Below are 25,256 nucleotides of genomic sequence, written 5' to 3' on the forward strand. Positions count from 1 at the left end.
TGGGGAGAAGCACCATTCTGTAAACCAACCAAATCCCACGCTCAAAGAAGCTACACATGGAGAAACATTCTCCTGAATCTATTAACTAGACAAATATAAGTTGGTGGGTTTTTTTTTTTTTAATCTACATCCATCTGCATTCCTCCCTTCCCCTCACTCAACATGGAGTTTCTCTACCTACCCAGTTAAAATCCCAATTAAGAACCTGTTGGATGAGTTCTAAGAACTCTTACAGGTGATCTGGGAACATGTAGGCTGGAGCTGCTGACGTCCAATCACGTCTCTGTGATTAAAGGGCGGAAAATTGGGGGGGGGTCAATATCCGCTTTTATTGGTAAACATCTAAATCCTCTTGTCTGAAAACAGTCATTACCATCGAATGTTAAACAACCAACCCCAAAACAGTGAAATGTTCATATGAGAAAAGTAGCTCACTGAAGTGTTATGAAGAGCCCTGAACCCAACGCTGCATCAGCAGGGGTATGTCTGCACCTGGCCTCCTCCAAGACCATCCTGACTCAGGTCTGCCCCAAAGGGGCGCATCAACACACCATCATGACCCTTTGCAAAAAGACTTGCCACGTTGAGCAACCTTCTGCCAACACAAACACTCATTTAAAACCATTTCTAATGAGAGTAGTATCTTTGCTATTTCATTCACTCAACCAGGAAGTTTACTGAGCACCAGTGTGGTACAAAGCAGATGCTTAGGTGCTGCAGAGAGAAGCCTAGTCCCCACCGCTGGGAAACTGGCAAGTCCACCGCAGGGAGCCGCCAGGGACCTACCATGAGATATCCAGAGTGCTTTGGGAGTTGGGAAGATGGGCTTCAACAAACCTTCACCTGTTTTACGCAACATGAGGAAATCTTGAGGGATGAAAGTATGCACACTGGTATGAGGATAGGCCAAATGCAGGTCCAACAACTTACATTTGAGATTTTCACAGTCGTCCAGCCACAGTCCATTCTGAATAATTGCCCAGCTGCTAGAATGTACTAAGGAAATGCACTGTGCATCGCTGTAGTTAATTATACAATGAAATTACATTCCCTGAACACTTCCCAAGTGAGGGCAGGAGGTAGAAGCCTTAGGTGTTGTTTTGCTGGGTGGCAACTAACTAGGGCTTCCACATTGACCATGGCTAATGCACCAAGCAGATAACCCACATGTGAATAATAGGGAATCGACAACTGATGCTCACTGCAGATGACTTGCCATCATCGACTATCAGACCTTTTGTCGATCAAGGCAGAAAATGTGGTCTTAAAAAAGCACCAGTCATATTCATAAGGGGAAAGGGAAAAAGGCTCCAAATAAACTTCTGAACTTCAACTATTTCTCCACACTTTCAGAAGACCTTTGAAAGTGCAGGGTGACTTCATCTCTCCAATAACCTTATCTAACCTCACCTGGGATGACTAATGCGATTGCAACAGTGTTACTCTGGAGGTAGCACGCTTCTCCCCTGTCCCCCCCACTGAGCTAATGCATCTACCAGCCATGTGAGAACTTGGCATTATTTTTAAAGCTAATTACCAGCAGGTTTTCGAGACAGGTGGAATAGGTTTCTGTCACCTCCCTTCTGCGGAGTAAGCAACGGCTTCACCAGCCGACTGGCAGGAGGCTGCAACCTGGTTCCTGAGATTCTGGGCATCCTCCACAACATGGGAGGCCTCCCATAGGTGGCCTGTCATGGGAAGAAGCGGCCTGGCATGTGCATCTGGCTGGAAAAGTTTCTTTAAGCTTTGATTGGTTGCTGTTTGGCTGGGTGGCACTGACAGCAAAAGTAACACCCCCAAGTAGCAACTACTACAATCTGAACAGGGCTTGGAGATGGGAAAATCGTTATGGAATTTATCAGTTGGTGTGATGGGGTGGGGGGAAGGACTTTATGTTCAAGCATTTTGTTACAAGAGGGGTCTATTTCATTGAGAAAACAGAAGTCAGTTCTAGTCCAACAAATCTTTGCTTTCTAACCATTCAGCTCTTTCCTAAGGAAGGTTTAAAATTCCAAAACCAACTTTATTTTGAAACCCAAGTCAAGCTGCAAGGCAGCCACCTATAAGAACAGAATACCGGGGTTGGGGAGAGGGAAATCACCCAAAGAAATAAATGATACAACCCCTTTCTCCCAATTCCTCCTTTTGAAATTGGATATTTGCTTTACTTGCTTTACAACAGAATGCAGCCAGCTTGGCCCCTGAGGAAAGGGAGAGGCAGACGGGAGTAGTGGCAGAGAAAGGAGGGTACTACAGAGTGGTAAAGAAAAAGGGGGGAAAAAGAAAGAAAAATAGATAAGGGAAAACCGAAGGGAAGAGGTCCACTTGTTTATTTTAACAGTGTCTGCCATTCCAGGAGGCAGAAGTTCCTTCCTTCAGTGGCTGGCCTGGGACCAACATTAGAAAAGTCTTAGATCTTTGGAAAGAAAGATCTGGACAACAACGTTGTTTTATCTGGGAGGGTGACTAGTTTACTCAAGAGTTCCAGGACTTTGGTTTTGATGTTATTACCTTGGCCTAAGTTTTCTGTCCGAGGCGGTCCTGGCTCTGTTTACTGATTTTGCAAGGGAAAAGGGCAGTCCTGGCAGGGAAGGGGCTTCTCCCAGGCACCTCTGCCACATTTGCCTGGGTCACCTTTGTACCTGAGCACCGCGAAGAAGTCAGAGATGGATGTGGGAAAAGTAAAACATTTTCTAAAGGTCCTATCTCTCGACACTCATAAGAGGGAAACAACACTTCTCTAACTCACTCCCCAAATAGACACCGCCGTGGATGTTCTGCCAAGGAGTGATGCGAAAGTGTGTTCCGAAGTGAAATGTAAGCTTGGCCCCGTGCCCGGCTCTCTGCTGTATTTTGCACAGAGAGCTGCAGGCTGGCGGACCGAAGGAACACATTTCTCTCCACGTGACTGCGAGAGCCAGGCAGCCCAAGCAGATTTCTTTGTGTTAATAAAATGTGATCTCTAGACTGTACACACCAGCAGCTCTGGGAAAACGTGAGCCAGAGAGAAGGACCCAGGAAAACCGATGGCCCCGGCTGAAAAGGGACACTCTGTGGTATCAAGGCAGGGCACTGCAGGCCTGGCAAATGCAAATGAGAACACAGTCAGAGATGAAAAGACGTATCAGGGGCTCAGGGGAATGCTGCTTGAGAAATGAAAATAATCGGTGGAATCCCATCAGATAGGACCCTGTGCAAATGTTCACTTTTTCTTGGTGAGCCACAGACTATGGTCCTCAGTGGACACTTTCTCAAGATCTGGAGTGTACCTGGGATGCAAGGTACGTCCTCCCAAACCTGAGATCCTCCCAAATATGGCAGGAGCTTGGCTCCTGGGTTAAATTGTATGTATTCTGGTCTGGGATAAGGTGTGGCAAATACACACACTTCTACACTGTCACCCAGGGACCCAGGCAAATGCAGTCAACCATCTGTGAACCGGAACAACCCCAACAATCCCCGAAGAAAAGCCTGGACCCTAAGGAGCTTGCTTTTGTGGACAGCCCCTGTCTCACGGCCACTGTGACCTTGGCCTCCATTGACCTCAAAAGGGATCCACAGCTCAGTGTCCCAAGCCTGTCAGTCTATATCTCAGGGTGGCAGGAGTTCGGGGGGTGCGGGGCTGGGTTCCCAGACTGAGGAGGAAAGGGGGATTAGTGGCTCCTGCTCTCTGCTCCTCCTTTCAACGTATTAGATTACTTAATCTCCGGGACTTTCGAATTCACTGTGCCCTGTGGCCAACTTGAACTTCCCAATTTGGAGAGTGTGTGGGGGCTGGGGCTGGAAGGCCACACCACAGAGCAGCAGGACGGGAACCCAGGGAACTTCTGAACCTCTCAGGGACTGTGCTGGAGACTGCAGAACTTTACAGGGCTAGCGGGCACCTCTGGGTGAAGGGAGTAGAAGATCCTGGAAGAAGTTACCCCTTGGTTCTCCTCCCCTGAAGCAGCCCAGCCTCCAAGCCCCCCAACCCTGGGGTAGCCAATCAGCCGTGACCGGCTCTTTATGGAGTAACTGAGTTGATGAGCACCTCCCAGGCCCAGGTGAGCCTCCACCTTGGCTAATCTGCAAACCAGTTAATCAGCCTCAGGATAATTGAAAGTTAATTGTATGCAGAGCTCAAGTGCAGTCAGTGGAAATGATGGGAAACAGCAGTAGCAGAGGAAGTCAGGCCCATTCTCAGTGAATTCCTTTGTAAATCTCCATGGACAATGTTTAACCTCGACTCCACTTCACCCCCTTCCCCAGCACACTCCCGGATCTACCCCTTATCACCCAGTTTCCTGGATCCCAGGGAGCACATAGTAAGTGCTCAATAAATTGCAACTGGTTGCAATATTATTCCACTGGTGCAGATCATGGATTTAAAGTTAGGAGGCTGGGAGGGCTCAGAGACATTTGGCTGGCTCTGAGAAACATATTGGGGGAGCTGCAAAAAGCACTACACTCCTCCTCAGCCATTCTTTATAGAAAGAAAAATCTGAAGAGTTCAAACACCACCAGGAAAGCAGATCAACAGCACAAAAACATAAAGCACATTCCAAAGCTGAAGAGAAATGAACTTGAGATTATCTGTTCCATTAGCATGGATAACTGAGAATCACCCTCAATCCTAAACAGACTGGCAACTTCTCCAATGCCTCCTTAAAGAAGAGGAAGCACTTCTGTTTTGTATGTCAAGAATCGCAATGTATGGAACATACGGCTGATGGCCAACCGAGGGCCAGGTTCCCAGGGAATCTGCAGTCATGACCTCTGGCCACAGCTTAGCAGGGCCTGTGGTCTGTGGCTGCCTCAGCTGGGGCAGTGGGCACCCAAGCCTTGCTTTGCCGGAGTATCCTCAGAAATACATGTTGGAATTACAGCTTCCCTCCACCTTGCAATTCCTGTCTTGTGACCATGGAGCGGAATCAATAGACTTCCTTTCTTCCATTCTCTCTGTTAAGCTAACCAGAATAAGCCTCCCTCAGAAAGTAAAACAGTATGTGCCAGAGGCTTGGAAAAACACTTTTCCAGGACACCGGAAACAACACTGGCCTGAGTCCTTGATCTGCTGCCCAGTGGAGGGACAAGTACTAAAGTATCTTCCCAACCTGCTCTGGCAGGACAGCAAACACCCAGCACAAGTATTGCCCCACCTACGCCCACAGCAGACATCACTAATTAATCACAGAACTCTTTCACTGAGCCCAGACCAACCCTCAGAATCTTTCAAGATGACACTCCAGGCATCTACTAAACTACTCAAGCCAGTAGTGATATGAAACCTACTGTCACAGGCAGGTCCTACAAACCTAAATCCACCTACAGGGGCAGCCAAAAGCCCAGCTTGTCACTGCCCTTCCAAAAAAGTTACTGCCATCATAAGACCTTGCAGTGGGCCTTGGGGGATTTCCTTCTGTGGTTTTCCTTTTTCAAAAAAATTATTTTGTCTGGCTAATAAACCACTGCTAAGAAATCCAACCCTAGGAGCAATGATTCCAGCCAGATAACTTACTTTCAGGGTTGCTCTGGAATGTCGAACACCGGAGAGAAGCCAGGGGGTTCCCATTCAGAATAAAGACCATTTTTAAGAAAGTAACAAGCTTTAATGTTGTTGTATTTTTTTTTCCCAAAGGTGTGAAATGTCTTTTGCTTTTTAGCTTTAGTTTTTAAATTCCATCATCCTTTATGAGTGGCAGAATGTCGGGTTCTTAATCCATCTACTTGGCTTGGGAACAACACTGTTACCCAAAGAGGCTTTAAATTTTTTGCACCAAAATGTGAACGTTAGTCTTCCAGCTCATGGTAGTCTTTGAACACAGAGACACAGAGCTAAGAACAGCACCTACACTTTACAGACAAGAAAAATGAGGCCTTGAAAGATTTTGTGACCTGTTCAGGGACACACCATCTAATCCTGGCAAACCAGCTTAGAATTTAGAGTGGCCAAATCCAAGATCAGTGCTCTTTGTGACTGGTCTACCTTGGAAATTGTTGCTACATGTTTTCCATTCTTGCCATGAAAACCCAACAAAAATAATAATTGGAACCCAATTTGCACTTTGGTCAATTATCTAATTGATTATCTTATATTTATGTTTTATATTTATGACATACTTGAAAGTTCAAAGGACATGAATTACTCCCATCCTTACTTGAAGAAGTAAAACCCAGAGAGGGTGATAACCTAAGGTTTATACTTCTAATTAATAACATAGCTTGGACTATAATAAATTAGATCTCTTAGTGTACCCAAAGAACCATCATGAGCTTGCAAAGACCTAGTCCAGCAACTCAGAAATTTGGAAGCGAGACTCCAAAGATATGAACTACAGGTACGTTCTAGAAAATGATCTTTATTTATTTATTACTAAGTTTTAGAAAGTGATCTTTAAATACCAGATTCTGGTATTTAAACTGAATTAAAACTTACTGAGTGACAACTCCAAGTAGGCACAATCCCAAGTCCTTTCACCGACAGCCCGTTCCATGTGATTTAACCCTCATGAAAATCCTGTGACATGGCCCCCATGTTCTGGATTAGGAAATGGGGGCTCATAATTTAAGTGACTCCCCCAAAGTTTCACGGCTTTTCAGGAGACCTCTGATTCCACATCCAATTTAGTTTGTTGACTAGAGGGCCCAACAATGATGTGCTGATGTTATTAGGACTGTGTTTCTGTGTTTCTCTAAATATCTTTATCAAAGCTTGTTATTTCTGCCTTGAAAATGATTTCATCCTGATCTCCATGGTTTTTGGCCACTGAGATATGCCCAAATTTATTTTTAAGCTGCTTGTAGTTGGAATGGAAGGGCTGATGGAGAAAAAAGAAAACATACTTTGGCAATAATCTACAACACTCAGTCCTCTTGGGAATGGACTAAATTCCAAGAACCAGTACCATTTCTAATATGAGTTGATTTCCTACCACCTTTTATATTAAGTGCTTAGCATCATCCTGGCTTTACTACATAATAGGTATTGTTACGATTTCATGTTGAATTTAGCTGATTTAAACTTAGGACCCCATTCTTCTCTAAAAGGGGGCTCGGAGATATTTGATGGGATACGAAAAATATGGTGAGGGAGGTTTAGCTGTAATTAAACATCTCTCTCAACAGGGGGAAAATCTTGCCTAGTTTGACACTGATGTACTTTGTAATCCCTTAGGACTGCTGTACCTTTAAAAGCTTTATTCTGCCGCACCCATATATACCGTACACAATACACTGTATCAACACCTATGCCAAGAACCCCACACCTCTAATCTGGTTGAAAAGCAAAGTCATATCAGGTTAATCCCAATTCTTAAATCAGTCAACTTCTAGTTGTCCCTTCATGCAAAAACCGTTTTTACACATTTCTTCTAACTCATCTACTTTTGTTTTCTCAATTTCCTTATGTTTCCATTCCACTTCAACGGAAGGGTCCATTCTTTCTATCTGGAGACCTCCCTGACACTGTCCCTTCCGGCAGGGAGAGTTAAGAAAACAGTACTTGAGAGATTCACGCCAGGGAGAGCAGAAGACCAGGGAGTTTTGTAATCATTGGAAACCCACTGTCCTGCCTCCCCCAACTCAAGAGCCCACCACCCACAACTGGGGGACAGCCAGTCCTCTACTTCAGGACCCAGGAGCAAAAAGAAGAAACCCAATTACAAATCTTGCAGCATGTTTGAAAGGCTCGAGGGCACTAAAGAAAAGGTGTTGCAAGTTCCCTCTCACCCTTCCCCACCAAGCTCTCTCAGGCACAGCACCAGAGGACAGCAGGGCTCATGGAGATGGAAGATACAGCCTCGGCCCACATGTCTATCAGAGGAGCTATCCAGGAAGGCAGGCAGTCACACTGCGACGTGCTAAAGGTGACAGGACCACAAATGGGGTTTCGAGGTGGAGCTTATCTCTTCACAGGTGTAAACACACAGGATGCTCACCTGCTCACGACCCTTTCTTCCCTGTAATGACTCAAAAGGTAGGGAGCAGTTTCTAGGCCATCATTGCTTTGGCACCGCTATAGCACAAGGTACAGTCCCACTTAAGTGCCTGTAAGATGATGATGGAGGCGGAAGAAGAGCAGGAATAATAATTGTAGAATAAAAATAAAACGGATGAGAGCTGCCATTTATATATTGAGCACTGTTCTGAGTGCTTTACATATATCATCTCATTTACTCCTCCGGGAGTCCTCTGAAGCCGGTATTATCATCCCCACTTACAACAGAGGAAACAAAGGCAGAAGGGTTGTATAGGGGGTAGATCTCGCCGTCTTTGGGGACTGGTCTATGATATCCTCTCTGGTGGCACGTAAATGAATGAAAATGCTCTTCTGGTTCCATATGCTTATATGAAAAATTAAGTTTAAAATAGAAAAATTTAGTTGGGGGATGGGGAAGGGGGAGAATGAAGATAAATGGCAACAATTTGGTGGGAACGCTAATCAGAAATGTCTGAATGACAGAAACTCTTTTGCTATTCACTAATAACCACTTGTGGTTAGGAACATCATTTTATATACACACAGTTGAAGTCTTTAAAAACTACTTTGTACTCAAGTAAGTTAAATGTGCTTTCCAAAATTATGTTTGCATAATTAATCTGTTTGGTAATCTCTTTCTTCATAAGGAAGACAAAGATATAGATTTCAGTTTAATCAATTTGAGATCAAATGATCATAAAATGTGAATCAACGCAATGCGACTGCCAGGCGAGCTAGAAGGTCAAAAGAGAAATAAAATCTAAGTAGCCCTCAATTACTTCTTTATACCTAGTGTATGCAATGCTGAGTCTTCCTGAAATGCATCTTCAAACTTCTAAGGAATCCAGTAACTACCACTAGCTGGCCTACTACGTTTGGGTAAATTTCATTTATAATGCTAAAAAACAACTTATTTTTTGACGTGGATATAAATGTTATTATTTTTTTTAATCATTCAGTTACCACTGGCCATTTGGAATAAACATACTTTGGATTCCATGAGGAAAAAAGACACTCAGCTTCCCCAGGAACGTATGCTAACATAAAGAAATCAATCGTAATGAAATGAATACTATGCAATTCTTATGAAGTCAGTTCTGCAAATTCATCTCTTTTTATCCTCAGACACTCTTTCAAGGCTTTATTTCTATCTTTACATTTTACATTATCTACTCTTCCCTCTATAAATTTTTTAAAGGCCTTTGACCTTTTAAAAGCAACACTATTCTGACTGGACCTGAGATCTCTGCCCTATTTTCATAGTTCGCTAGAGTAAAAGCCTTCGTGGTCTCCCTCTGTGACACTAACTAAGCCCACATCATAAGGAGTCCATCCTAAGGTGACTCCAGTCTTCTGTTCAGTCCTTAGGACAGATGGAGCTTCACTGTTTGCCACTATCCTTGAAAGAACCTTCGTATCTTGGGGTTTTGGGATTTCTGTTCTGGGTAATCTGATTACTGCATATCTTGATGATCTTGTTCATCTGGTTTACAGCAGTGATTCTCATTGGTCAGGGCCTGGTGGCATCCTTCCCTAAACAAACCTTCCTTCTTCCCCATTCATTTCAATTCAAGAGGCATTTATCGTGCATGAATGGACAGGTGTGCTTAACTCTTTCCATTAAGTGTAGAAGCACTGGAGAGCCACGATGAGACTTCTCTCCTCCACTGTCCATGCCTGGGTTCCACAACAAAGACACCACAGCAGACTGCTACCCAGAGCTAATTAGAAAAAAGAAAGCATTGCTCTTCCCCACTCAAGGAGTTTCTGCCAAAGCATTTATTTCTGCCGATCCATTTATGCATTCCACTTTCTAAGAGAACATTTTGTCACAGATGATTTAGTGTTGTAGCTCCCCCGAGCATCTTTCTGTAGCATGCACTCATTGTTTTTAGGAATCTAGGGTCCCCCAGGCAAGATTTGAGAGGCAAGGGGGCTTAATTAGCCACAAGCCATGCCTTATTATGAGACCTCAGATTCCAAAGCATTCTTCCAAAGATCATTAATGAAAAAAAAAAAAAATCCCAGATTAAACTTCTAAAAACAAAACTTTCAGGAGCCCAGTGTAACAGGGGAGCTGTGTAGTTTTTCAGCAGAGAAAACAGGGCTGGATGGGTAATGAGTTAAGAGAGTAATAATATTTGTGAAAGTCAGAAAAGAAGGAAAACAAACATTTTAGGAATTTTCCCCGTTCAGTCATGGAGTTTGTATCCACCAGAAGCCAGTTTAACAGGAACAAATACTGTATCGTTTCTCCCCCACCAGCAGACACTCGATTGTGCCAACGCTCAGGTAATTGTCTACGGTATGCAGCTGGAGGTGAAACTGCACCCACTGACTGCTAGTTTTTATTTAAGACAACTGGTTTGGGTTATGGCAACTCTTCCAGTCTTCTGAAATCTTGGCTTGAAATCAGAGTACACTTGAGGGGTACTTGCACAAGTCATCTGATGCACGTGACATTCAGCAACTTCCCCCTCCAATCCCCTCCCACAAAGTCCCCTCCCTCTAGCAGCACTCCCCATGTGAAACCCCAACCCCCCCCCCATATCTAAGCATGACATACAATTCTGGTTTCAGGGAAGAAGGGAGCTACAAATACAAGGTCAGGACTCAAGAATGCAAAACCGTAATAATGACTCCTTTGTCTCTCAGGAGTAAAATTAATAAGCTGGCCAGAAACTTGGCTAAGTATTTTTAGCTTGATATTACTGCTGTAGGTAATCCTTATAAAGTACTATTTGTATCACTGAGGCATTAACTCCCCACCCCCATACCCATGCGCGTGTACATGTGCACCCCCCCCACACACATGCACCCCTAAAAATTGGTTCAATATACTTGTTTGCAAACCTAGTAAGCTACATAAAATAGACGCATTTAAAAGTGATGAATGTTAATGGATTGAGTTTATTAAAATCTATTTTTCTACTCCTCTGAGACCAGGCCTGCTTTTGGACTTTTAAATTCTACACCATTCAAATCCCTCAAACTATTTCCTTGCCAAAGAGTATTTCCCCCAATCTCACCAAAATTATGGGCTTTATAAAGGAAACCTAAAACCCTGTGTTTTTGAATTACTTTCTCTAGATCATTAGAACATCGTGTTTTGAAAAGCTGTTTGATGTTCAAGGCAGGGTATTTATTTTCAAAATAATGAAAATAAGGAAATCCTGGTTTGCCAGAGGAAACTATTGTCAAGTTTCTAAAAATGTTTGAAATCCAACCTTGAACCCAAGTGGAAACGTCCACATGCCACTTCCCTGCTCAAAAAACCTTCCATGGCTCCCCACTGCCTGTTGGATACAGTTCAAGTTCTGCAGCCCGGTACTCATGAAGCTGTCAGCCTGACTGGCACCAAACCCCTCTGACTCATCTCCCTGATTCCCTCATATGAATTTTCTGCACCAGCCAAATTGGATCTACACCTTGTTCCCTAAACACCCTGCGGGCATTCCTGCCTCGCAACCCACTCTCCAGTCTGGCTCTCTCACCTCTCTTTCCCAGGCCCAACACAAGGTCCAGCTCTTCCAGGAAGCCTTGCCCCAGGCACCTTTGCCCTGAGCGGTGGTTGCTTCCTGTGAGGTCTGGCAGCTCTTATTGTCTACACTGCTTTCTTATTCATTTTTAATTTTTTTATTCATTTTCTTGATTAATCTTTCATCCGCCTCTTTTCAGTAGATACTGGAGGCCTCTATATACCCACAGTTTGGCACTGAGAACATGCTAGTTTGTCCTGTCACACATCCTTTTGCCTAAAAGGATGCCTATCTTCCCTATTAAATTGCCTTCTCCTTGAGACCAGCAGCCAAATTGCACCCTTGTCTATCTTCCCCAGGGTGTACAAAGCAAAACACAAAGCACAAAGCAAAACAATGCAAAACCAGATGCTATTTCTGGGACCATCCCCATTGCATTTCACCTCCTGAACCTCTTCTGTTGCTTTCTAATCACCATGTCATTTATTAGAGAAAAGTACTGACTTGTGGTAGAGGCTGGCCTACTACGTACCACCACGCTGGACCCTTCTTGCACCTTAGCTTTAGACGACTCACAGAAAGCCAACAAAGATGTTACTCTGCAGATGGGACAATGAAGGTTGAGAAATATTAAGGATTTACCCATTAAAGGACCACTCGGGGAGAGGAAGAATTATTATTCTGGAATGCTTATGAAATGTCTTGCTTATAAGCAGATAGATGAACTAAACCCTTCTTTTTTTCCAACCCCATAATGTGACTTTATGGTTTCCTTACTTCTGATGACATATATTGCCTACAAGAATAATTATTAATGCCTATTATTAAAAATTCAATAGTAACATGGATGGATTGATTTAAAAGCAAATATAACATGGAAGAAATCTAATCCAGAGTTTCTTCAGGTGGCTCACGCCTGTAATGCTAGCACTCTGGGAGGTCGAGGCGGGAAGATTGTGCGCGGTCAGGAGTTCGAGACCAGCCTGAGCAAGAGCAAGACCCATCTCTACTAAAAATAGAAAATTAACTGGGCATGGTGGTGTGCACCTGTAGTCCCAGCTACTCAGAGGCTGAGGAAGGAGGATCACTTGAGTCCAGGAGTTTGAGGTTGCTGTGAGCGAGGCTGATGCCACAGCACTGTACCCAGGGCGACAGAGTGAGACGCCGTCTCAAAAAACAAAAACAAAAAAAAGAACTTCTTCAAACTGCATTTTGTTTGCTTATTTGATCTTTTAATCCTGTGAGCAAGGACGAATGACTAAAGGTTGCAGTCAGCTGCTCCAAATCACCAAAATCTCAGAGGCTAAGAGAAGGGCAAACACCACTAGGCAGAGGAGCAGAGGAGAAATCCAAATTCCTTGACCAGAGTCCTCACCTGGCTAGAAGGGAAAACTATCAGGACCCTCTCTGAGTCCCACGCTAGGTGCTCCCATGGGAAGTGAGATTAGATGGTGGTAAGGATGCAGCGGTTATTGAGCACTTACTGTGTGCCAGGCACTGTGCCAAATCCTCTACATGCATTAGCCCATGTGACCTGCAACAATCCTAGGAGGCAGGTCCAATGAGTATTCCAAAGTTCCAGATCAGAAATCAGAAGCTCGGATCATTTAAACGACTTGCCTGAGACCGTGAGCAAGCTAGTAAGTGGCAGAGTCAGGACTCGCACTCAGGTTGGTTTGTTTATCGGACTCTGTGCTCTAAAAATCATAAAAACATCGCTATGTTGCTTGTATAGATCTGTGTCTCGCACACAGGACATTCTGATGGACATTGTGGATGCTGGGCCAGCAGGCACCTGGGTCTTAAGGAAATTTAAGTTTATGGCAAAACAATAGTTTAGAGGCTTCAGGTTGAGACATTTACTGGGGGAATGCCAAATATTATAATTGATGAAAAATATAAGATGTGACACATATTTTCAACATTCCCCTTACAGAATCAAAACATAGACCATGTACCTCCCTGTCCTTCTCTAATATATTATTTTATAATTTTTTCAACTTCTTTCTTCCCTTACTACCTTTCCTCTTCCCTCCATTTTCATTGCTGAGACAGAAAAAATGATTCCTGGGTAAAAGTGATTAGTGCTAGTTGGAAGACAGGTTTCTGAGAAACCTAATAAATCACTGCCGTCTCCTCCTCTGGCTTTCCACATCAGGATGTTATCAAGGCTTTTTTCTTCCCACCTTCCTCACCCCCTTTCCTTCTCCTCCACCTCGTTCTGTCTTTATATTGCTATTTTTCTAGTCTGGTAGGCACAGTGCTGAACTGGAAAGACTCTGCCAAGACCCTTGGCAGAAGCTGGCCTCCAGGAATCCTGCCCACCGCAGCGGTGTGGAGAAGACAGGGCCTCTGGGCAGACCGGCAGGAGAGAGGGCCAGGTTTGGGGTCTGGCTAAGAATGTTGGGCAGAACAGGTTTCCCTGGCATCTAAACTCTCATGCCTCCAGAGCTCAGCTTTCTCATGCCAGGGCCAGGATTACAATTGCTCGCTGGCACTTGCTGTTGTTCTCCTCGCAAGAGAAGTGAGAGGGAGGAGGCAAAAAAGAAAAAAAAAAAAAAGAAAAAAGCAAGCCAGCACACCACCCAGCGTCGGGCAAGCTCCACAGGGCACAGCCACGTGCCCAGAGCACACGGTCCTGCAGGCAGACAGCCAGGGTTGCCAGGGCTCACACGAGAGCCGGGGGGGGCTGGGCACCGAGAGAGTGGCTGTTTCCACACTGGCAGAACAGGAGTTGCTAACCCAGAAGCGATACTGCTGGGTTAACATCAGGAAACTGATTCGTCCTAACCCAGAAGGAAGAGAAAGGTCAGGCAGGCTGCACAGAGTAAGTTTCAGGCATGCTGGGGAGAGGAATAAAAAAAACCATGTCCTATTTTTGCAGAGGGAAGGGGACTGGATGAACAAATCCCTAAATGGAGAACGGGGGTTAGAATCCAGTCATTCCTTTCCCTACCCCCATGCCGATGGCATGTAACGGCTCCATGCACCAGGCACTCATGTGCCACACACCGTGCCATCCTTTGCCATGCGTTATTTAACCCCACTAAAACCCCATGGGGGAGGAACTATTTATAATCTCCATTCTATTGATGAGCAAACTGAAGCTTGAAGAAGCTTAAGAAGTTGATACAATGTTACACACCAAGCCAATGGTGGGTCCAGGACGTTAATCCAAGCCCCTGAACTGGGAGCCCACACTCCTACCTACCACATTGCCTTGCTTCTCGTACTTACCCCCAAATACCTCCTGCCACAGGCTAGGGACTACTATCCCATGAACGTCAGCAAGCCTGTCCTCTACAGCTGTGCTCCCCAACCCCCAGTACCAGTCCAAGGCCTGTTAGGGACTGGGCTGCAGAGCTCCACCATTGCCCCCACCCCCCTTTCCATGGAAAATTGGTCTTCCATGAAACTTGGGACCCAGGGGGCCACACACAGGAGGTGAGCGGCAGGCCAGCGAGTGAAGCTTCATCTGTCTTTACAGCCGCCCTGCTCCATAATGCTGGCATCACCGCCTGAGCTCCACCTCCCCCAACCCCCCCACCGCATCCATGGAAAATTGTCTTCCATGAGACTGGTCGCTGGTGCCAAAAAGGTTGCGGACCATTGCTCTGAGGGCTTGGTGGAGCAGGTAAACTCTTATAAAAGAAACAGAAAAAAGTCCACCTGCCTCCAGAACAAAGCTGATTCCCTCCTCTCCAGGGTCACGCAATCCTGATGAACGAGAGGCACCTCCAAGATATGTGAGGTGCCACGCACAGCCACTATCAATCTCACGTTCCCAACCTGCAGGCACAGCAGTCTGCTGCACAGGGATACAGATGAATTGCATGCCCGTAAGGGGAGCTTCATCTCACGATACTGGGAAAAGCAAGAGAATCCTCTTGCCTCAGTAGGACCTCCCATAATCCCAGAACCACCTGCACAGAACTCCCCTCCATCATTACTCAGATCCCACAGGGGCAGCCTCTTCCTTCCATACCCACACCTCGTCATAAAGGGAAGTTGGCAGAAACGGAGCACAAACTCCATACTGCAATGGTACGATGGCTTCTCCTCACCCCCACTCCTCTCGTGCCAACCACTTACGCCCTTCTCTTCCCACACACGACCACACGGAAGGGTTTTCACTTTACTCTGTAACCAGTCTTTATCATAACCTGGTCTCTGTGCTCAGAACTGGAAAGAGAACCTCCTTAATTCTCAGCAGAATATGGGCCTAACAGTGGCGAGACACCCCCAAGCTATTCAAAGAAAAACCACCAGAGGAAACGATTTCAAATCTGGCTTTACAAGCATGTGATTTAAAAATAACTCTGCCTTTGTCTGCTATAGATGACTTTCCCTGAAGGGATGGCTGTCCTTAAAGCAATCGCTCAATTCTCAGGGCAAATAGATCCTTATTTTTCCAGTATCCAGCACATACCTCCAGGAGAGCAACCCCACGTACCGCCTCTGATATCATCTGAAATGCAAACATCGAAGTCATCAGATTGACTCCTGCTATCTCTGCTGGCCTGGGAACATCCAGAATGCTGCACCTCAGGTGACCGAGAAGCCTCTGCAGGCAGCTACAGCATCCAAAAGTCAACACTCTTCCCATCATTAAGACATCAGCCCAGAAGGCTCAGCCATCACACCAGCCACTGGTTTCAATGGGTCCCTGGATTATTTCTCCAAGGAAAATATATTTCTTCAGATATTTGATTCATTCTTTGATTAGATAACTCGACAGGGGACTAGGGACGGGCACAATATAGGAACAGAGACTGGGGGGTTAGTCATGATAAATATATGAGAATTCAGAAGAATGCTCGCCTCCTTGTCAGTCCAAGACCTCCTTGGGATAGACTAGAAATGCATAATTTGTCAGTTTACAGCTTCACTGCCTTTCAACCAAACAGGTGACACTAATGACACAACGCTACTGAGCATAACTCAACAGATGCATGCTGAGCAGATAGGTGCAAACAAAAGTTTGGTAATTGTTCCACAATTATCTCCCAGATAGCCTGAGGGCTAAGTTTTATCAACTCAAAGTGTGTAATTACACTCTTATTAATATCCTATTTCTTCTTGGCAACCTAATGTTTCCCGACCTTCTTAAAAAGCTTTGCCATAAAGCATCACGGAAAGTAAAAACATCCATTTGTATGACCGGATCCTGAATTAAGTCCATATTCTGCTGTCCAGGTTGAAGATCTAAACCAGTGGTTCACAACTGGGAGTGACTTTATACTCAGGGGACATTTGGCAGTGACTGGAGACATTTTTACTTGCCACAGCTGGGGGGGAGTGCTACTGGCATCTAGGAGGCAGAGGCAGAGATGCTCCTAAGCACCCTACAATGCACAGGTCAGTGTTCCACAACCAGACTTACCCCAAACATGAACAGCACCAAGGCTGAGAAATCCTGATCAAGACTGAAATTATACAGTTCCCAGAATGCTCCAGGCTATATCTGTGCTCTTCCCTTCTGAGGGCTTATTTCCTTCAAGATTAACTTGGTACTTCTATTCTGGTCACTTCTGAGAGCCACAGAGAATAATCAAGAACTCTCTGTGTTTTCAGGTTTGCTTGTGATATACATCCATCAAGGTAGCATCTCCTATAATTTTATTTTGCATTATAATCTTTATAATGATCAACAGTGTATGAACAGCAGAGTGTTATTCTACCTGAGCTTGGCATTTGAAGAAGAGCTTTAACTTTTTTTCTTTTCTGTGAGGACTATAATTGAGTTTTCAATTCAAGGAAGAAAATCATTTTGAAAGTGTTTCCATTATCAAAAAGACATTTAAATAAAGAGCTTATTTCTAGACCCTCAGTGTTCCCTTTGATCCCAGTGCCTTCCTGCCACAATCTAACAAAATGATATCCACTGTGACTCAGGCATTTTTCGCTATGGATTGCAACTCTGACTGGGGCAGCCCAAGTTTCTGAGAGTCATTGATCAATACTGACTCTAACAAGCTCTGAAAAATGACTTTTGAAGAAGCCTCACATTCTAAAACCCTGATTTTTGACTCTCAGTAGGAAGCAAGGTGTGGACACTCAATATCTGCACGTCTTTTGGGAAAAAACACAGTATTCCTAACATAGTACACATCCTATATTTGGTAGGGGATTGAGAAATACTAGTCCACTGATTATAAGTATTAGGGTTAAAACACCCCAAACCTGTAACTATCGGGAAAAATCTCCTGATATTTCTCTCCAAAGGAAGAGTTATATGCTGCACCTAGTTACTTTAACAAGGAATTTCAGAAGACAGGGATTGAAGTAAATAATAAAAGTTGACACAGATATAACAATGATCACAACTGCTTCCACTGCAAAAACCTCCATTGCTAGTCATTTGATCCTTTATACATATTATCTCTAATTTTCCCAATAACTCAATAAAAATAAAAATTATATCCTTCTACACAAAGGGAAACTGAGGCTCCAAAGCTGATATCACTTCCTGAGGTCACACAGCTACCAAGTGGTAAGTCTCACTCTGCAGAGTGGAATGACAGTTGTGCCTCCTCCCTGGGGCTCTGCTCCCTTCTCCCTTGGTTGTTTTTCCACTTTGAAGAATTGTTTATTTTTCCTGATTGTTCCTGGGAAGCAACTAAGACAGTGGCAGGGCCTCAGGTCCACATCAGGGGTGTTTTCCCAAGCTCCTGCAGCCTACAGGGTGGCTGGAGGTTCAGATTTAATTCCATTCCAGCCAGTGGCCTTGAGTTATAATTCAAAGTGGATTTTTGGAGAAAAGGCCAGCACAGAGAGATGTGAAAGGAAGAACTTTAACTCCAATACCAATATATCAAGGCGGGGGTGTTCTCTTCCTTCTTTGCATCATTTTCTTCCATTTAAATCTTGCTCTGTGTGTGTCACAGAAATTTCTACACAAGCCGAGGACACCAAGTTCAGCAACGATCTCTAGCACAAGTCTCGCATTGTCCTGCTTTCTGTCTTCCCCCACGGCTAAGGCCCTCAGCTCTGTGACCTTCCTGACGATTTATCTGGCTGGATCTTTGTTCTGGTTACCTGTGCACCTGAAATAGTCTTTCTTCCTGTTCATTTTGTACTACAGGGTGCTAAAGGCATGAATCCAGAGCTGCCTGAATCTACGTTTCTATCTCAGCATTTAGCAGTGGGTTTTGAAGTACTGGTCATTTCAGGTGATGTTTTTGGGTGATATTTCAACATCATTTACAGCCGATCTTGCAGCCTAGCGGGCTTTGATAAAGGTGGATTAAGTGTGATGGACAGATGAAAATGGAAAAAAAAAAAAGTAAGAACAGTTTGGTTTATGGGAATCATGACAAGAGGGAAACAGGGTCTGGTCCGGAAGAAGGCTAAGCCACATTTAATATGAGAGCTGCTTTTGGATTCTATTTCTCAGTTAATGACAAACAACATGAAAAGGATGAAAAAAATACCTGCCTCACATCCCTACTCACATTGATTTGTCTCCTTCAGGCCAGAGAAGACTGAATGGAGGTAAACCAAGCCTCACAGAGAGTCTACCCACATCATTCAGCAAGACCCTATTATCTATGTGTTTAGGGAATGAGGAAAAGAGATAGGAGATGAGATGGATGCTAAAATTACTGCAATCAGTAACTGTTGGTATTTCTTACACTGCAGTCCTTGGATCAGCTGCATCAGAATCCCATGAGAAGCTGGTCAAAAATACATATTCCTGGCCCCTCACCCCAGACCTGAAGAATGAGAGGTTCTAGAGGTAGAGACATAGGATCTGTATTTCAGATGAGTGATATGGATGCTCCTTGAAGTGGGAGAGCCTCTGCTGTGGGCAAAGCAGAAGGTTTCTCCCTTAGAATGTTTGCTAAAGCCTCCCTGAGTGTTAAGACGCTTACGCCAGCCCCACTTGCCCCTCCGTTCGCCCTTCTCCCCTTCTGCATGGAGAATGTTCGGAGAGCTTTACCTGGTCTGATGGGGCTCTGCATACAGTTTGGAGACGGGATGCCAGGGTGAATGGGTGCAGAGGCCCGGTTGCTGAGGTCCATGACCAAGGGGGCCGCGGAGGAAGCCGGCTGCAGCCCGGGAGGGTGAGGGCTGTGGTCGTGCTGAGACGGGCTTGGGGGAATGCCATTTTCTGACAAAAACTCCTCCAGGTCCATGTATTCCAACTGGAAAGTATCTCCGTCATAGGGAAGGGTTTTGTCCCATAAGGTGGGCCCCAAGAACGCCGACTGGGGGACCGTCGGGCTGTTACTCTCATCATCCAGCTTCTTTTCCTTGTCTTTGTCTTTACTAAATGCTGCAGAAGAAGGGAAAGTGGGACTTTAATAAAAAAGAAAGAAAGAAAAGAAAAAACATCTATCTTTTACCACTTTTCCTGGCCTGTTATACAACCATGTGTCACCAACTCTAGGGTCCTTCTCTGGCTGCTATCTTTTATGGATCTGGAGTTAAAAGTTCAGGCAGCACATGGATCTCTGCCTGTTTTTCAACATCTTCCTATTTACTTTGGAAAGAAAGCACTAGTCCTTGGGACAGGGCTACAGGCCGATCTAGAATAAAAACAAGAGAACAACAGTCTTGGTGCACTATTTGAGGTGATTAATAATTTAAACCTAAAGTGGAGAAAATAACACCTGTGATACAACTGCTGTGATTTTTAAGAAAACTGCCAATAACCAAGTTTATCTTCCAGGAAATTTATCACAGTAAGAATATAATAAGGTCATTCAGACTTACACAGCCAGTGAGTTGGGGGTCTTAATTTTGGTGATTCAGGGACTTTTCACCCTTCTTTAGTATTACGTATTGAGCACCTACTGTATGCCTGGTTCTTTCCATATATTATCTCAAAAATCTCACCGAAAAAGCTTGCAAAACAGTGATTATCTTCATTTACAATGAAGACATGGAGGCTCTGAGATTTTAAGGAACTTGACCAATGCCTCCCCTTGGCAGAGAAGAAAAATGAGAACTTTCTGAGTTCACATGTGTTTGCTTCGAAAGCTGCTGGAGCACATTGATTTTTACAAAAGGAGTGAAAAAAAAATGTTTCCTTCTTCCTCATTCCCAAACATTTGAGTATGATCCAATTTACAAAAATTATGCATTTAGGAAACCCATCAAAGCACAGGTATTTCAAAAAGTACTCTACATACCTATGATGGAAGTATGCAGCTATTTTCTACCTGGAAATACTGCTCACCCGAGTAGGTCTTTAACAAGTGCTCTGGATTTTGCCAGTTCTAATACTGAGGCGTGGGTGGAATCTGGGATTAAGGAATTGCTTCTGAGTTTCATCTTCAGAGAAACACAGCCTCCACGACAACCCATTCTAACCCTCCACAGTCTCATCTGAGACTCTGACTTAGAACACCTCAGGATGCAAAAGCTCGCAGGCAGCCCCTACCTCCCAAGTGCTGTTCCTTAAAGGACGGTCAAGGGAGGGGAACTGCGATCTGCAGACTGCTAACCGAACACCCCAACTCTTGCAACGCAACAGGTTGTCCCCTCCTAGGAAAGATGTGAGTACTCCCAAGGTATTTGTAGCCAAATAATCTTTCAAAACTTTACACTCTGAGTAGCATCTGCTACTGTGATCCCGAAGGCATGAAAACGCATCAGCCCAAATGACAAATCTGTGGGGGTACACTCTGGGTTAGGCGCCTCGGTCTCTCTACCCCTCCTCTCCCGCTGGGGCCAAGGTTGCCTTGGGAAGGTTTGGGACTTACCAAGAAAGGGCTCTAGCCAGAGGAGGCTCCTGCGCGGCTACACGTGAGCCCGCTCCGCTCTCCCCTCCCACCAGGAAAAGTGCACGGGGAAAGTGTCAGCGCGGGAGGCGTGCACCGCTTCCCTCCGAGAGACCACTCCCCCCGTCGTCCCCAACCCCCAACCCCGTTTTTGAATTACCCTGCACCGGGAGAAAACTGCATCTCCGCTCAGACCTCGTGAGTTCCAAATTCTACCCAGTAGAAGAATCTGTAACACAAGCCCGATACCCAGGCTACGCAGGGAGACCCCCTCATTCGAGCCGCCCCCCCCCCCGCCCCCCATAGAACCAGGCCCCGGGGTTTCTCCTCCCCGGCCCCGGAGGCTCTGCCCAGGCTCAGGCGGTTTCCCTCTGGTCGCGGGTGCGCAGCCTTCCAGGGAACGATCCCGACCTGTCAAGTTCTACCTCCCACCCGCGCCGCAGGAGCGGGACCCGGGGAGGCTGGGCGGCCCCCCCCCCCCCGCGCTATTTTAAATGTTGCTTAGGAGGGGTCCCTCCCTTTCATTGAGGAGGAGGAGGAAGGGTGATGGGTGAGCTCCTCAGTCGCAGCAGAGCCGGGCCAGGGCGCCGTGGGACAGGGACAGAAGGGGATGGATGCTCCAGCGGGCGTGCCCGGCCGAGGAGGGGGACCCCGGGAGCGTCGCCCCTTCCCAGAGCGGGGCCGCGGGAGGGGAGGAGCGGGGCGGCCGCGGCAGCGCTCACCGTCTTCGTGGTGAAGGGGGAGCTTCAGCGGGTTCTCCAGCAGGGACCTGAGCACGCCGTAGGGAGGCGGGATAAAGGTGGGGTTCAGGGGGAGCGGTCGGGACATTTTCTCCATCGCGATGTACTCAATTATTTTTCCTCCAAAAAACACAAAAAAACAAAAACAAAAAATCAACCGCCCCCCCCCCCACCAAAAGGTTGCTGAGCTTTTCCTGCGTCCTTTGCCAAAAGTACTCGCTTGCAAAGCGGTGGAGACAAGGGAAGAAAAAAATTACTTATAGCCTTATAAATACATCTACATAAAAATATGTATAAAAAAAAAAAAAAAGAACTTTCGGGTTTCCAGTACAGACGGTCCCAGGAGAGCGCGCCAAGTGCCCGCGGGTTCCCCGGCGACGCGCAGGATGCTCTCACCTGCCTCGAACCCCTGGTCTTGCAAAATGTTCAAAATTGCAAAAAAAAAGAAAGGAAAAAAAAATGTCGACGGCTGCAGAAGGGCAGAAGGCACCGCGCCGACCCTGGCGCCTAGTGCCAGCACCCGAGGCGGCGCGCCGTCCCGCCCCACCCCCCTCCCCGCGCCGGCGGCCGCTGCTCCCCCGCGCTCGGCGGCCCCGCAGCGCCCGGCTCAGCGCATCCGGCCGCCCATGTGCCGCGGCCCTGACAAGAGTGACGTCAGGGCCCGCACCGCGCGCCCATAGGCGTGAGGGGGCGGGGCCACGAGCGACCCCGCCCTCCCGGCCCGCCCGCCCCGCCGTCGCATGTTTAGCGTCGCCGCGCGCACCGGTTTTCCGGGACCTTGCCATGCCGAAGGGCTGCAGAGGTGCAGGTGCCAGATTCCCTGGGCCATCGTCCTGGGCTTAGAAACTATTTTCTGGTCAAGGAGGAATGAGGATTTTATATCAATAGTTTCCAACCTGGGAATAACTCGGGGAGTTTAAAAAAATCTCGATGCCCGGGTCGCATCCCAGATCAATTAAATCAGAACCTATCCAGGCGTTAGTCGTTTTTAAAGCTCCCCAGGTGGTTCCAAAGAGCATCCAAGTTTGAGATGACTGGTTTAGACCGAATTGAAGGTAAGTAAATACTGTTCTAAACATTCTCGTGGTCCAAGCCAAGCCTCGAGCCTTCTTCCTTGCCCTGCTCCCACAACCACCAAAAAATGACTGTTTCCCCGCGGTCCGAACGGGATGCAGAAAGCAGAGTGGAGAGGGGAGCACCGACCGAGCGCTGGGAACTGTTCCAGCGCTGCCACGGGGTGGACATTTGCCCGAAACGGAAAGAGGCAGGACAGAGACACACACGCTGACTGGGATTTTAGAAATACTTACTCTAGGTGAGTCTAGGGGAGTGTGCTTGGGTCAATTTACAAGGTCTGCACAGTAATTAAAATAATTTTTGTAAAGTATTCCCTAAGGGATTTTTGGCGTTCATTGCTGTCCCAGCAGCTGCAGCGCCTCGCTCTGCCAGTTTGACCCCGCGGCGCTCGTGGTCCCCCAAGAGCTGCGTGCGCCCCCCGGTGTGGGGTGGAACTGCCTCCCCGAGTGGGGTGGTGGGGGCGCTGGCAGGCTCTTCCCCTCTCCGACCCATCTCCCCAGACTAGGGAGGGTGAGTCTGGGGAAGGGTCTGCAAGAACGAATGGGCACAAATTAGAGCACACCTTATTTCAGTGAGATATAAAGGCTTTTGTGACCCTAGGCTGAGTCCCTGGGGTGGGATGTGGCGGAATCTGGTAGAATTTACTTCCCTGGAGCACCCCCAGGAGAGGGATGTGAGAGAAGGTCCCCGAAACCCAGAAGATCAGGAGGACTGCCAAGGGGCGCAGGTGCCCTGGTAGGGCCACTCTGGCAAACGTCTTCCCCCCCTGCCCTGCCCGGTCCTCATCAAAGGACGTCTGATCTAGCGATCTCGACATTCCTCCTCACTCTGAAATTGTAACAAAAGGGTAAGGCAGCATTCTAAGTGAAATGATGTTGCAATGTTTCAGACTTCAGCCAAATTCCAGAAACATCAGACTTTTAGTTAATGCCACGTGAATTATTTGAGCACCACTGTATGCCAGCGACTATTCTGGGACTGATGAAAAAACGATGAATAAGACGTAATTCTAATCCTCAAGAACTCATAGTTTAGTGGCTGACATATAAACAAAAATTATAATATAGAGCAAGAATAGATAGTTGGAGGTGACATGGGCACTTATATTAGGGGAGGAATCCAGAGACGTTATCCAGGCTGGGCTTGGAGCTAATGGTCTTTCATGAGCTGTTCAAATCTCTCAATTCTATTACATTGTTTTTCATAAAAGAGGGAACCATATCTCCACCATCCTTTTGTAGAGGGAGAGGCTATCTCTTTGATTTGATTTCCCCACATCCCTGTAGGCCATAAACAGAGAGGTGAGAGCATTGTCTCAGTCTGGTTAGAAATAGATTATAAATTCCAGGTGCATAAAAAGATGCATACCCAGGCTTTGCCAAGCAGTCTATTAACATTATTCAGCACATCCCAAATGCTCCACCTGCTCACGGTTCTCCACACTTCCCCACTTCCCCACGTTTCCAGATGTGAAACTCTTATCAGTTCAGGTAATCTGGTTTCCCAGAGTAATCATCTTACCACTGGAGAGAGCCTAACACCGTGGCTGGGAAATTACATTTCTCATTGCAAATGGATAAACTGGCATCCTGGTGGATCAGTCAATCTCTTGGGAATTGGGTTCCTATAATTCAGTCCCCCTGCACTCAAATCAACACTGGACATGGACCAGATTGAGGACCAGCCTCATCATGGTGACTCCCTCTCCCTTCTCTCCAGCTCAGCCTTCTCTCTAACTTCCAATGTATTTGGTAGAGTCTTGAAATTATAACAATCATTGACTAGTCCTCAAGCTAGACACATTCCTTAAGAAGATAAATGAAATGGGCACATCTTTTCTGCTCAGGCTATGTGGCTATTTGTAAATCTTATTTTCTTTTGTTTTTCATTAAACTATGAATCTCTCTCCCCCTCCCCCTTCCTCTCTCTCTCTCTCACCTTCTCTCTTCCCCAGAAGCAATAGTAGATGGCTGCCCACGTGAGAGGGAGGAGGGAGATAGAAGAAACCAAAGGTTCTATTGGTTGGACAGTAAGAGCTCTATTCCGTGGGATAATTCTCAAGTGGACATATCTCTGCAAATGAGCACAAACCCTAACCTGTACATGTGCCCAGAGATAACAGCTCCGCACAAATGCTTAGCACTTGTCCATTTACAGAGATCTTTCACAAGGGTCATATCACTTAGTTCTGACAATTCCACAAGGAAAACAACAATTCTGGTTGTCTGTTGCTGCAAAACAAATCACTCCAAAACCTAGTGGCTTAAAATAACCA

The 25,256-nt window shown here is 46.0% G+C and overlaps 1 protein-coding gene across 2 annotated transcripts in view; it reads right to left on the reverse strand.

The window, feature by feature from the left end:
• Positions 1-22,360, reverse strand: part of HLF (HLF transcription factor, PAR bZIP family member) — a 52,553-nt gene extending 30,193 nt beyond the window's left edge. The window contains exons 1-2 of one of the 2 annotated variants that reach the window (XM_069482370.1): positions 21,887-22,360; positions 19,379-19,714 (exon numbers count right to left, since the gene is read on the reverse strand). In XM_069482370.1, coding sequence (XP_069338471.1) covers positions 19,379-19,714; positions 21,887-22,001 — 451 coding nt within the window. In that variant the 5' untranslated portion in view covers positions 22,002-22,360. The remainder of the gene's footprint in view (positions 1-19,378; positions 19,715-21,886) is intronic. The other variant, XM_069482371.1, reaches the window with a different exon arrangement.
• Between the last annotated feature and the right edge of the window lie 2,896 nt (positions 22,361-25,256).

The sequence above is a fragment of the Eulemur rufifrons genome, chromosome 9, assembly GCF_041146395.1.
Source record: "Eulemur rufifrons isolate Redbay chromosome 9, OSU_ERuf_1, whole genome shotgun sequence".
Lineage (NCBI taxonomy): Eukaryota > Metazoa > Chordata > Mammalia > Primates > Lemuridae > Eulemur > Eulemur rufifrons.